The sequence below is a fragment of the Mustelus asterias genome, chromosome 11 (genome assembly GCF_964213995.1).
Source record: "Mustelus asterias chromosome 11, sMusAst1.hap1.1, whole genome shotgun sequence".
Taxonomy (NCBI): Eukaryota; Metazoa; Chordata; class Chondrichthyes; order Carcharhiniformes; family Triakidae; genus Mustelus; species Mustelus asterias.
In genome coordinates this window covers 36,528,906-36,540,412 of record NC_135811.1, presented here as the reverse complement: position 1 = coordinate 36,540,412, position 11,507 = coordinate 36,528,906, and the positions used below count along the sequence as shown (strand labels likewise).

At 39.8% G+C, this 11,507-nt stretch overlaps 1 protein-coding gene across 4 annotated transcripts in view; it reads right to left on the bottom strand.

Moving 5' to 3' along the window:
- Window positions 1-958: 958 nt before the first annotated feature.
- mki67 (marker of proliferation Ki-67) overlaps window positions 959-11,507 on the bottom strand; it is a 47,899-nt gene continuing 37,350 nt past the window's right edge. For all 4 annotated transcript variants that reach the window (XM_078223441.1, XM_078223442.1, XM_078223444.1 and 1 more), the window contains 3 exons: window positions 9,644-9,788; window positions 2,594-5,860; window positions 959-1,569 (listed from right to left, as the gene is read on the bottom strand). In XM_078223441.1, the coding sequence (XP_078079567.1) occupies window positions 1,439-1,569; window positions 2,594-5,860; window positions 9,644-9,788 (3,543 nt within the window). In that variant the 3' untranslated portion in view covers window positions 959-1,438. The remainder of the gene's footprint in view (window positions 1,570-2,593; window positions 5,861-9,643; window positions 9,789-11,507) is intronic.

Sequence of the window (11,507 nt, the reverse complement as noted above, 5' to 3'; positions counted from 1 at the left end):
AGATTCACAACCCTTTGGGTGAAGAAGTTCTTCAACTCAGTCCTAAATCTGCTCCCCCTTATTTTGAGGCTATGCCCCGTAGTTCTGATTTCACCCGCCAGTAGAAACGACTTTCCTGCTTCTATTTTTTCTATTCCCTTCATAATTTTAAATGTTTCTATAAGATCCCCCTCAAAATTCTCCTAAATTCCAGCAAGTATAGTCCCAGTCTACTCAGCCTCTCCTCATAAGCCAACCCTCTCAACTCCAGAATTAACCTAGTGAATCTCCTCTGCATCCCCTCCAGTGCCAGTACATTCTTGAGACCAAAACTGTACATAGTACTCCAGGTGTGACCTCACCAGCACCATATACAGCTGCAAGATAACCTTCCCTCTTACAATGAAGGACGTTATATTTGCCTTCTTAATTACCTGCCTCACCTGCAAGCCAACTTTTTGTGATGTGGAGATGTCAGCATCAATGCACCTGCATGCACTGGTCCTTGTCAAAGCTAACAGAATTCCTCCCTTAAGATGCTCCAGTTTTGGCCTTTAGTCTGCTTATTGTAGCTCATCTTCCTGTATGTGCCCCCTCTCTGTTTTCCTAATCATGTTCAATTCCCAGAGTAAGGCCTACTAGTCCTCCTATACTTGGAAGCAACTTTACACCAGAATATTTTAAATGGCACATATAGGTCTACAAGTCCAGTCAAAATGACACCATGTAGTGTAACTGAACATCAACCACCTGGAAAACCTCCAGGAGCATTTAAAAGTTGACCAGTAGCCAGAGGAAATAATCTAGCAACTAACCTGCAAGTATTGCTTGGACTCTTTAAATGTTAGGTTCTTCATGCCATTTTAATCCTAGTCAGTAGAGCAAGGTAAAGACATTTATTTTTTATTTAATTAAGCAGTTGAAAATTTTTTTGAAGCCTTTCCCATTTAAAAGGAAAATCAAGATGCAAGACAAGGAACATAATTACAAAATTTATTGCTAAAATTAAATCTCTTGCAACAGAAATTTAGAGTATAAAATGCATTTTTTTATATCAATGTACAATTCCAATACTTGATGCAGGTACTTAAAAGCAAGAAAGAAAAAGCTTTTGTAGCTGAGAGTTTACATCTTCACAATTAACACTTTGCTCATCAAATGATAATTGCTTTATATTCATCCCTACCAGCTATAAACTTGAAACCTGAAACGTAAAAAGAAAAATCACAAAAACATTGGTCCTTCTACCAAAATTCCAATACAACATTAATATATTCTTTTCAACTGCCAAGCAACCTACTGAAATTTTGCAACATACATATCATAAGCTCACCCATGCCAAAAGCAAACAAAAAGGTAGGGAAATAAAAAAGGTAGGGAAATTAAAAAGGCCATAAAATGCAATTTCTCCAATCTATATGCAGATGGATTACAAGAGCACAACTGGATGTAGGGTTTTCTATTTTCGAGATCTGGTAGAACGCCCAGTTGGCTTGGCTGGTTGTGGTGTGACAGGAAGTGCCTTTTTTGTGCTCACAGCTGCTTTAGTTGTTTTTCTGCTTTGTGTCATTACCTTTTCAATCACCTTTTCTGTAAAGTCATAGAAATACAGAAAATTATAACTTAAAAGCCAACTTTTAAGACACCAGTGATGTATATAAACTTTAGCATTGTATAATGAGACATGATTGATTATTACTCTTATAAAAAAGAATCCTCTGGGAAAGAGTGATCATATGATGAATTTCACATCAGGTTTCATAGAGATATAATCAAGTCTAAAGTTTTTTTTAACTAAACCAATTACTTAGGTGCAGGTTAATGGAGGTAGATCGGTAAATTAGATTAACTGAGGAAGGAGATACTCCACATAAAGAGGTGCAATAGATTGAGGCCTGGCATAAGAGAGCTATCCGATAACAGATAGGGTAGAATGAGTCTAGACACTAAGAGTTTGTTTCCCTGAGTGGAGAGTCTAGAACTAAAGATCACTGTCTCGGTTAAGAAGTTAGCCAATTAGGACCAACGATCTTTAGAATTCTTGAATTTGAGGCTGTACCAGAACAGAACAGAACAGCAACAGAATATGGCTACAAGTAAACAGGTATTACTGCAAAAAAAAGAACAAATTAGTCACAGTATATTCAAAGAATAGTATGGGTATAGGAGATGTGTAGGATTTGATGCAAAAGTTCAACCATGATCTAGTGAATAGCAGAGCATGGTCAATGGGCTATTACTTACTCCTCCACCTATTTCTTATATCCTTATAACATAGACAAGCAAGCCAGAGAATTTCTGATAAAACCATAGGATGCATTGGTCTGGTCTGTAAAGTGACACAATAAAAACAAACTGTAATTGTGTGAAAAAAGTATTGTACTTGAGTGTAGACCAAAATGGAATTTAAAATAGAGTCAAATAAGACTTTTGTTTTTGCCTTTTAGCATAATTGTAATTGAGGGGGCCGTGCATAAGGTTGCATTTATAAAACTATTGCCATATAATTTTATTAATGAATTAGAAGCAATTTATGTGCAATATTAAAGAAGTGTTATTGGTTTGCTTTTTTCCTTACTAAACATTTTACAGCCAAATGAAAATAAGTTCTTACCCATTTTTGATTTTTTAGGAGATGGATTAGAGGTTTCTGCACTAACAAGCTTTCCTCGGAGGGCTCTTTTTGATGGACACAAGGATGCTGGCTTAAGCGATACACTGTCAAGTGGCTGGATTGAAATTGGTTCTTTTGTTGCAACTTCACAAGATTTGTTAGCCCTTGTAGCCCTTCTAGCTGGTTTTGAAGATTCCACTGACAGGAAGTTAGTATTTTCATCTTTGACTTTATCTTCTATCTCATCCTTCCTGGATTGAATATACTCATCGTCATTTATTTGTGCTTCAGGATTAACTCTCTTCCTCCTTTTATCTTGAACGACCGTAATAGCAGTTTCCCCATCATAGCACGTTTGTCCTCTTCTGGCTCTTTTGTTTGTTTCAGCTTTGTTGGCTGTACTTAACTGTTCCTTTTCAGTTACATCCATGCTTAACTCCTGATTGATTACAGCTGAAGTGTTTCTTTTAACCATTCCACGGCCACCTTTTCTGGGGGCCTTAACAGGATCAACTGCTTCTTCAATTTGGAGCTCTTCTTCCAAAGGAGGAACTGATGGAGCATCTTCCGTCACAATTTTCCTTCTACCGCGTTTACTAATAGCTGGCTCAGGTAACTTTTTACCATCAGATTTTGTTTTCAGAGCATCTTTAAACTGAATAGATGCTTTTGAAGCCCTCTTGGGCAAATTCAATGTTTCTGAAATTTCCTCTGCAGTATCAAGAACTAAACTTTCCACTTCACTTTCTGTTGCAATCCTCTTTGAAGATCTTCCTTTTCCAACACCCCTTTTTGATCGAGTGTTCTCTTTGATTTCATGCTCATTAAATGATACCACATCCGTTTTCTTTGTATTACTCGTCACATCAGAGGCCCTCTCTGTTGTATTAGAAACTTTACTTTTAGTTGTAGTTTGTTTAGTAGCTTCAATGTTACTTGGGATATCTGAATCATCAACCACTTCACTGCCACCAATAGGGGCATTCAAATGACTTCTCTTCTCTACTGGGGCCATTTCTCCGACAGCAATATCAATATTTGACAGGGAAGCAGGAGCTCCTTTAGGTGACGCCTTTGTCCTTTGACAAACTTTACTTTTGCCTTTTTGAGCAATTGGTTCATTTGCCTTCATTAACCCTCGTTTGCTTGCAGTATCCAATTGCACGTCAACTGTAGTTGTAGTCTGCTGCTGTTCTATTTGTTCTGGTACAGCCTTGCATTCAACCAACAATTCCTTTGCTTGCTCGCCTTTCTCCATTGTCCTTGATGAAGGCACAGTCAGTTGTTTTTCTTCTTTCCCTGAAGCTCCCCTTACTGGGACATGTGGTTCTTCACCAGTAATTGCCATTGATTTCTGCCCTCTTGTGTTTCTTTTCGAATTTCTAGAAGATATTTCCTTTATATGCTCTTCCTTAATTTGAGTTACTTCCTGTCTTACCTTTCCTCTCAGTGATCTTTTTATTGGTGTTGGTGATAAATTAGTCTTTTCCATTACTGGTGGTACTTCATTGGTATTTTCAGCATCATCATATTTATCTTCTTTAGTGACTGCCGGTGGTTCACACAAAATGTCTTTTTTGTTCCTTTTTGGCCTTCCTTTCTGTTCAGCTGCTTCATGGGCTACATGTGCATCAGTATTTACTTTACTGTTTGCATGCTCAACTACGGGTTTTCTTGACATTTTTCCTGACTCCACTGAAACATGCAGGTTTACTTCCTTTTTTGCAGTGTTTCCTCTTCGTGACCTCCTTTCACGTACAGGTGGCTCTGTTTCATTAATTGTCTGTTGTAATGTCTCGACTGTACAGTCTGCTAATTTAGGCTGTGCAATGTTAGGATCCCAGTGTACAGCTTTACTTGGAGCTTCATCCAGTTCTTCTTTTCGCAATCTCTTTGTTGGAACAGAATCCTGTCCAAGTTCTTCCAAAAGCAAGTCTTTAACTCCTCTCTTTCCTCGTGTGGACCTAGATTTTGAGCTAGGCAGGTCTTTCTTTTCATGTATTTTTATGTTTTCAGTCTTTACTCCATTTCTCACAGATTCCTCTGGATCAGAATTCGCTCCTGCTTTATCAACCTCTTCCTGATCTTTTAAACTATCTTGTGAGCCAATTGATTCTTCTATGTTTTCAACACGTGCACAGCGAGCACCCCTCTTCCTTGTGTACCCATTTGTTGCTCCAGGTGGTTGTGCCTCTGTTTCTTCAGCATTTGTATTCTTTCTTCTCTGTGGTCTTCCTACTCTGAGCATTTTTACATTTTCAACTGGATGATCTTTAACCTCTTCTATATCTTTTATGGAGGCTTTTGGCGATACATATCCATTTTTCAGTATCCCTGATTCAACATTATTCTTTTCCTGCATTATAATTTTCAAAGATGAATTGTCTACTTTCTCAATTTGTTCATATTGAGTTTTTTTACCATTTGAGCTCTTGGCTACAGCAGGTGATTTTTTCACTTCAGTAGCTTGGATATTTTCAGTTTCCTTCTTTCTTCTTTGTGTTCTTCTCAAAGCTGTATGCACCACTTCTTCAACTTCTGCCATTGGAATTGATTTCTCATCTTGTGTGCAGGTCTTTGTTGAAGTAGGTGGACTTGGTGCTTCAGCTTCTTGAATATGCTGGGATTCCTTCTTACTTTCTAATGAGCTTTTTACTAAAGTGATTTCATTTACGTCATCCACCTGCCCATCTTGAGACTCTTTTTTTCCTGGTGTAGTTTTGCCATGGACGAATAATTCCCTCCTTTCGTTGATGTGAACATTTTGGACTTTCTTTTTCCCTCTCAATGATTTAATGCTGGGCGAAACCAGTGTGTTTATTTCCTCAGTTGTTTTACCTGGGGATTCATTCTTGCTTGATGTGGGGCTCTTTACTGTTGAGCTAAGCAATTCTTTCAGTTCAACATTAGGAGTGTTTTGAAAATTACCCTTCCCTTTCAATGATCCCCTCGTCTGTGGCTTTAACACAACTACTTCCTCGCTGTGTTCATGGGGATATTCTCTTTTGCCTGGCGTAGTTTTGTTTGGTGTAAGTGACATTTTCACTTCAGCATCATTAATCTTCTTCCTTGTTAATGATCTCCTTGTTGAAGCCATTTTACCTACTTCCTCCGAGAGTTCAACTGAACATCCATTCTTGCTTGGAATGGCATTTACTGTTGTTGGGAATTCTTCTGCACCAGTATTTTTCATTTCCTTCCTTTCGTTTAAGGATCTCCTTGTTGGTGAAATCAGTTTGTTCATTGCAGGTTGTCCATCTTTAGATTCTAAAATGAAAAAAAAAAACACTTTATTGATATAAATCCTTTCACAAGCTCAGTACACCCTAAAGAGCCTTACTCCTTTTTTGAAGTGTAATTACTGTTGCAATGTAAGAAATATGGCAGCCAATTTATACACAGATTGTGCTCACAAAACAACTGTGACAATGACCAATCTGTGCTTTAGCGATGATAGTTGGCCAGGACAGAAAATTTTCCTGATGTTCAAAATAGTGCCATATCCAATTCAGCAGAAGACAGGACTTCGATATAAACCCCTTCTGGGGAAAAAAACAGCATCTCCTTTGGAGTCAGACTGAATGTTGGGCTCAGCTCTCTCTTCAGAGCCTGAAACACTTTTGACTCTTAAGTGTTACAGAATTAGTGGAATCCTTAACATTTGTTCCCATCTAAAACTAGCTGCATTTATTAATATGTTGGTGCTCAACAACTTTAGAACTACGTATTATATGCTTCAATGAGACTAAAACTACACAAGGAAAAGCATTATTAATTTAATGTTTATGAATTCTTAGACATCCCAAACGCATGGATAAAGGTGGGGTTTTATTCAATTGGCTTTATTCTTTCAAGGCTGATAAGATCCCACACTAGCAGGAAAATTAAATTAGTCTTCAGGCTCTCTGACTGGAAGATCAAATGTTCTGGCAACAGAAAATTGAAAACATTTCATCATACAAATGTACAAATCTAGGTGCACTTTTAAGTATTGCTGCAAGAACTTCAACATTGGATGATCTTCACAGGAAATGGAAATGGCAGTGTAGCCGGAAAAAAATTCAATGCATTCCAACCATTATGACTCTCAAATAGGATTCTCATCTGAATGCACTCATTGGCCTAATGCACATCCGTAATTACTACTTCGCTCACTAGATACATGCAGTTAACTAGTAACTCTGGCAATGAATTTCAACAACTTCAATACAGAGGCTAAGCTGACAAGTGCCAAATAAGATGCACACCACACAAGTGCCAGATAATGACTATCTCAAACAAGTGAGAATCTAACCATATCTCCATGACATTTATTGGCATTACCATTGCTGAATCCCCCACTATCAACATCCTGGGGGGTTACCATTGGCCAGAAACAAAACTGGACCAGCCATATATATGCTGTGACTACAAGAACAGGTCAGAGGCTGGGAATTCTGTGGAGTGTAACTCGCCTCTCGACTCCCCAAAGTCTGCCCACCATTTAAAAGGTAAAATCAGGGGTATAATGCAATATTCCCCACTTGCCTGGGTGAGTACAGCTCCAACAACACTTGAAGCTTGCTTGATTGACACCCCATCCACCACCAGTACACAGTAGCAGCAATGTACATCATATACAAGATGCACTGCAGGAACTAAACCCATGATATCCACATCCCATAAAAATCAATTAAAAAATTAAACCAATCCAATTTACAAATTATTTTCCCCAAAATAAGCAGTATGTAGTGATATTGGTTCAAACCTACATCTATTTGCTCTTCAAAAGATTTTTCTTCAAACTAGTGATAGATGTTGACAACATAAATTGAACTCAAGTGAAGAAGGCATATGGCATGCTTGCCTTTATAGGACGGGGCATAGAGTATAAGAGTTGGGGTCTGATGTTGCAGATGTATAGAACGTTGGTTCGGCCGCATTTGGAATACTGCGTCCAGTTCTGGTCGCCACACTACCAGAAGGACGTGGAGGCTTTGGAGAGAGTACAGAGGAGGTTTACCAGGATGTTGCCTGGTATGGAGGGGCTTGGTTATGAGGAGAGATTGGGGAAACTGGGGTTGTTCTCCTTGGAAAGACGGAGGATGAGGGGAGACTTAATAGAGGTGTATAAAATTATGAAAGGCATAGATAGGGTGAACGGTGGGAAGCTTTTCCCCGGGTCGGTGGTGACGTTCACGAGGGGTCATAGGTTCAAGGTGAAGGGGGGGAGGTTTAACACAGATATCAGAAGGACACATTTCACACAGAGGGTCGTGGGGGCCTGGAATGTGTTGCCGGGCAAGGTGGTGGAGGCGGACACACTGGGAACGTTTAAGACTTATCTAGACAGCTATATGAACGGAGGGATACAAAAGAGTGGTCTAGTTTGGACCAGGGAGCGGCGCGGGCTAATTGTTCCTTGTTTCTCGTTTCAAGGCTTCATTCTATGATCATCTTGCTGGTGCCAGTACAGAGCGAGACTGCGGATAGTTGGGAACCTGTCTCGGGGGCAGGGAATTCATATGGTGTTCGTGGAAGTGGAAATGACTAGGGTTGGGAAGCATTTTCCGATCAGGGCCATTGTGATCTCCTGGACTCGTTTCGATCGCCTCAGGGGGTCGGAGAGGAATTTCCCAGATTTTTTTTCCCCATATTGGCCCTGGGGTTTTTCACTCTGGGTTTTCGCCTCTCCCTGGAGATCACACGGTCTGGAATGGGGGGGTGGGGGTGAGTTAATAGGTTGTAATGAACAAAGCATCGTAGCAGTGAGGGACAGCTCGGTGGATAGGATATTGGTATGTAGATAGGCTGGAAAATTGGGCGGGGATCCTGGATTCAAGATTCAATCCTGGACCGGGGAGCGGCGCGGGCTTGGAGGGCCGAAGGGCCTGTTCCTGTGCTGTATTGTTCTTTGTTTGTTCTTTGTTCAAATCCAGTATTAACTCTCGATTGTATAGGAATTCAAATCCCAAAAGTAAATAGCCAGCATCTAAATTAGTGCCTTGCCCACTTTCACGCTACGGCTGGGATTTAACACGGAAGTAGTGTCCTGCCTACCAGCTGGAAAGTCAGGCTCAAGCCAGCCTCCATTAGCTCGGGAATCCACACACTATTTTGCAGGGCAAAGGCCCGATGTCATGGATTCAGCATCCAGGAAGCAGAATGCCTTGCCTTCAAGAGTCGCCAGCCAATCTGAGGGCTGGTAGTTCATCAGTCCCAGTGGCATCACTGGAAGTGTTCCCAGACCAAGCCAACAATGGAGGTTGGAAAAGATAAACAGGACAGGCACTGGCAAGGAGGTTGGGAGCAGCAATCAAAATGCTGGTGGGTAGAGTCAAGCTTTTTTGCTGGGTGTCTGAAAAGGAGGGAACTCCATCCCCATGTTGGCTGTCCTGTCATATGGCATGAGTGCCTTACTTGTAGTGACATACCAGTGGTGGGAAGAGGAGACCCTTAAGACTGTCTACCTGACATCTAGTCTGCTGCTGGTAAAATACCAGTGTGGGTGGGAAGGTGATAGGAACAGTACATGCTTATATCCCACCACATTTTACACCTGTGTGCCCAGCCAGCCAACCTCCAGTTGAGGCGTATTGCGTACAATTCCAGCCCTAGTCTTGAAGTCTGGCAGGATATGGAGAAATTAGGCTTGGTACAGAGTCCAAATAAGCCGAGGAACTGATCCCAGTCTAAGAGTGTGTATTACAGAGCATGGTGAAATCAGCAGCCAACACAATGCTGTTCATCACGGATGAGAAATAAATGCACTGGGTCATATCTGCTTCAACCATAGTAATGCATGAAAAAGAGAGGAGAACCAGTCCAAGAAATTCAAGACCGAACTCACATCATTAAAACCTGGGTTTGTTAATATTTTGGCGGTGGGTCACAACTTCTATTAGGAGAGGTCTTCACCCTCAAAAAAGGATTCTTTAGCAAAATTATTAGAAGCCTAAAATCAGATTTCACTCCCGAGAAATTCATTAAAAATATTCCAAGTGAGTGACGTGCTGAGGAAAATGGAAGATTTAGCCTAAATAACTATTTAATAACTTGAAAAAACCATACCTGTTATTTCCCTCTCTGAAAAATCAACATGTCCATCCTCAGGAAACATCTGTGAAGCTTCAAGCTGCTCAGTTTGTTGTTTGGATTTTTCTTTGGAAGACGGAGAGGTCACACCTTTGGCGCGAACTTGTCCCTCCCGAGTCACCTGAAGCAACATGAAAAAAGATACACAGGAAATAGTTAAGTTGTACAGAACATAAATGTGCAAGATTCCTGTTTCACATATTTAATAAACACTGCACTCGTGTTAACTTAAGTGGAAAGAAACACCACTTAGTTTAAGCATTTTAGCATTGTTGGAGCATCAGCAGAAGAAATAAGCGTCCTTCTCGTTGGTCATATTTTATATCAATTATAACTCCATCCAATATAGAGCATGAGTGGAGGGAAATTTAATTCAGTAAACTATTGCGAGAGGATATATGTTTCTAACTTAAATTTGTGTTTCTTTAGGCAGACCCTAAATAAACAGAAACTGAACCGAACAGGAAAGAAAAACAAATTAACAAAGAAAGGAAACTGGATTTTTTAGGAAATAAAAACAATCTGAGATTTGTAAACCAAAGTTTCTGGCAAACTGAACCGGTTTCAAATGTATAAAAAGACAGCAGTCCAAGCGAGGCAGTAACAGTTGATGATTCCACCGAGCAAGTGTGTCATTTATGAATGTATGTATAAACATATATGAATTAACAAGAGCAGGCAACTTGGCTCCTCGAACCTGGTCTGCCAGTGAGATCATAGCTGATCGCATTGTAACCTAAACCTCACATTCCTGCCTATCCCCAAAAAGTTCACCACCTTGTTAAGCAAGAACCTATCTAACTCTGACTTAAAGATACTCACTCTATTTCCACTGCTTTTTGAAGAAGAGTTCCAGAGACTCATGATCTTCAGAAAAATTTCTCCTCATCTCAGTCTCATATGCACAACCTGCTTATTTTTAAAATGACCCCCCAGATTTAAATTCTCAAACGAGGGGAAACATTCTCTCCACATCCACCCATTCAAAACTGTAAAGGTTTCGATCAAGTCACCTCTTACTCTTCTAAACTCTATACCAGTTCCCCTTTTATGCACAGCACACGACTCCAAAGAACTCAAATAAATTTGTTAAAAATGATTTGCCTTTCCTAAAACTATGTGACTCTGCCTGATTTTGAAAGTAGGAACTTTCCAAAAATTAAAAGCAATGAATCAACTATCTCACTAGCCACTTCTTCAAAAGCGCAAGATGTAGTCCATCTGGGCCTAGGGATTAGTCAACCTGCAGATTCAATGATGTACTCTATACCACTTCCCTGATGATTGTAATCTTCCCACAGCTACTCCCTACCTTCCATTTCCCACTGTTTCTGGGATGTTATTCGTGCACTCTATAGTGAAGGCAGGTGCAAAATACGTTTAATTCACTGCCATTGCCCTAGCTTCATCATCAATATTCCAAATGCAATAATCAATGCTCACTTTAATGCTTTTCTTATTTAAATATCAATAGAAACTCATTAGCCATCTTAATATGACTAGCTAGCTTTCACTCAGTTTAGTTTTTCCCTCTTTGACAATCTTTGTCATTCTTTGATGTTCTTTGTATTCTAATCTTCTGACCTGCTACTCGAATTTGCACAAATATATGCTTTTTCTTTAAGTTTAATACGGTCTTCCTTTTTTAGTTGGTGACAGGTCCTCCCCTTAGAACTTTTCTCTCATCGGAATATGCCTTCTGTGTATTCTGAAATATCCCTTTAAATGTCTGCCACAAACTTTATTATCCATCCCTTAAGCACATTTGCCAGTTCACTTTAGCTAGCTCTACTTTCTTGTCCTCATAATTGCCCTTATTTAGATTTAAAATACTGGTCTT